The sequence below is a fragment of the Sceloporus occidentalis genome, unplaced genomic scaffold (genome assembly GCF_023333645.1).
Source record: "Sceloporus occidentalis isolate IW3139 unplaced genomic scaffold, rSceOcc1.0.p SCAF_132, whole genome shotgun sequence".
NCBI classification, from domain to species: Eukaryota; Metazoa; Chordata; class Lepidosauria; order Squamata; family Phrynosomatidae; genus Sceloporus; species Sceloporus occidentalis.
The window spans coordinates 2,675,571-2,677,500 of record NW_028317112.1 but is presented as its reverse complement, the minus strand read 5'-3'; the positions used below and the strand labels follow the sequence as shown (position 1 = coordinate 2,677,500).

At 46.6% G+C, this 1,930-nt stretch overlaps 1 protein-coding gene across 1 annotated transcript in view; it reads left to right on the top strand.

Moving 5' to 3' along the window:
* LOC149281464 (E3 ubiquitin-protein ligase TTC3-like) overlaps nucleotides 1-1,489 on the top strand; it is a 25,166-nt gene extending 23,677 nt beyond the window's left edge. The window contains exons 30-31 of the mRNA XM_089499306.1: nucleotides 617-709; nucleotides 1,268-1,489. Of these exons, the coding sequence (XP_089355432.1) occupies nucleotides 617-709; nucleotides 1,268-1,489 (315 nt within the window). The remainder of the gene's footprint in view (nucleotides 1-616; nucleotides 710-1,267) is intronic.
* Nucleotides 1,490-1,930: the final 441 nt, after the last annotated feature.

Genomic DNA, 1,930 nt, shown 5'->3' with positions numbered 1-1,930 from the left:
TAATCATTAATTCACAGATTCATTCCCTCAATCACACACACTCATTCAAACACCGTCCCCACCCCCTTACCTGTACTGCAGCTCCTCGATGCCGCTCACAGACTTCAGCAGGGGGCGCGGCCTCCCTCTGCCTTCTCTGCTAAAGCACAGAGGAAGTAGGAAGTCACGTGAACTCCGCTTCCTCTGTGCTGTCCAGAAGACCCTCCCACAAGTAAGTAGCAGGGCTTGAGGTGCGGCTCGTGTAAGATCGGTTGCCCTGGCTGCCGATCTTACGCGGGCCGCACCTCGAGGTCCCGCGGGCCGCACCTCGAGGTCCCGCGGGCCGCATTTGGCCCGCGGGCCGCATGTTGGACGCCCCTGATCTAGTGTTAGATATTTACCGGATTATTGTATAAACAATCTATATGTATATTTATTTGGCAGAAACTTTTAAATTTGGACAGTCTTCCTAGGAACATCTGGATTGTACATTCAACAATACATTTGTTACACTGAAACCCAGACAGAATTTCTACATAGAGTGAAGAGAATGGACGGTTAGGCCAAGTTGCTCTGCGATGTAATATCCGTGTTAGTGCGAAATGTTAACTTTCTGTCCGTTTTGTCTTCTGTGCAGCCCCCCGGTGATGAGCCCTGCCTGATATGTCACGATGATCTCACGCAGCACCCGGTGCACATGCTGGACTGCGGACATTACTTTCACAAACACGTAAGAGTTACCGGCACGTTGTATTCTAACATCGCTGCGGCTCACGGGCCGAGGATCTTTTCTTAAACGGGGGGCCATTTCCTCGTGCCCAACCTGCGGCGGGGGTCCTAATGTTCCATATTACATCTTGTGTGATGGCATCAAGCACTCCCGTTTCAAAGAACCTGAGTGAAGCTTTCGGGTTTATTTCTAAAGTAGTTACTTCTAGACATCTAAACCATAAAGTGCAGGGAGCGCTGTCGGCTGCCCCGCAAATCATTTAAATTACCAGCATGTGGATATATTTTACCTGGATAGGGACAGAGCTTATAATGGTGCGACTCTTTAAAAAGTATTACATCACAGCAAGCACATTTAAATGTTACCAGTTATAATTAATATTATTAAACAGATTTCCCAGCTCGGGGATTATTTCTGGTTGTGTTTAGGATTGGATCCTACACTGCTGGGCCTCTAGGTTAGCATGAAATAATTACTGGAAGTGATGCAGGGTCTCAAGGGTTAAAGGATCAGGCATTTAAAAACAGAATTATTTTTTTTTTAATATTCTTAAATCAGTTTTTTGCAGCAGTGTCGTCTGTACAGAATGAATGGGTTAAATCCTCCGTCATCTCTGCAGGCCGGACAGTAGAGCTCTTATTGCTCGTCCCTTCCCTGTGGATAGAAATCTCATCTGCTCTGGGGAAGCCCAGAAATTCCCAACAAAAAAGAGAAATTAAAATAGAGATTAAAAAAAATTATAATTCCATACGGGGTGGACCTCAAGTACAGGGCAAGTGACGCCTACTAGCCAAAATGAGTATCCACTGAGGCACACTTACACCTGTAAAGCCTGATAAAGGTTTGCAGAGACCCCCAGATAGCAGCCATTCAGGCGCCATCTAGAGATTATCAGGACCCCACGAGCGTCTAGGTGGAGTGGGCACTGGGGGAAAGCGAGTGTGCACCCCTTAAATGATAATACATCTTTCATAGTAGATGTCAGCCAGCGAGTGATGGTTCTTCTGGTCTTAGTAAGAGATAAGGAGGCAAAGCTCCCTTTTTTTTTTTTTTTTTTTTACGGGCCAGAAAAGTAACGATGAATAACCTGTAAAAACTGAATTTCCCAGAGCGAGGGAACCGCCGGTTTTTAGCGGTAGAGGTGAGAATGCACAAAGCAAACCGTGTAGGAAGCAGTGTAAGAAACGCATATCAGCGGCTGAACTGTGTGTGGGGGGGGGG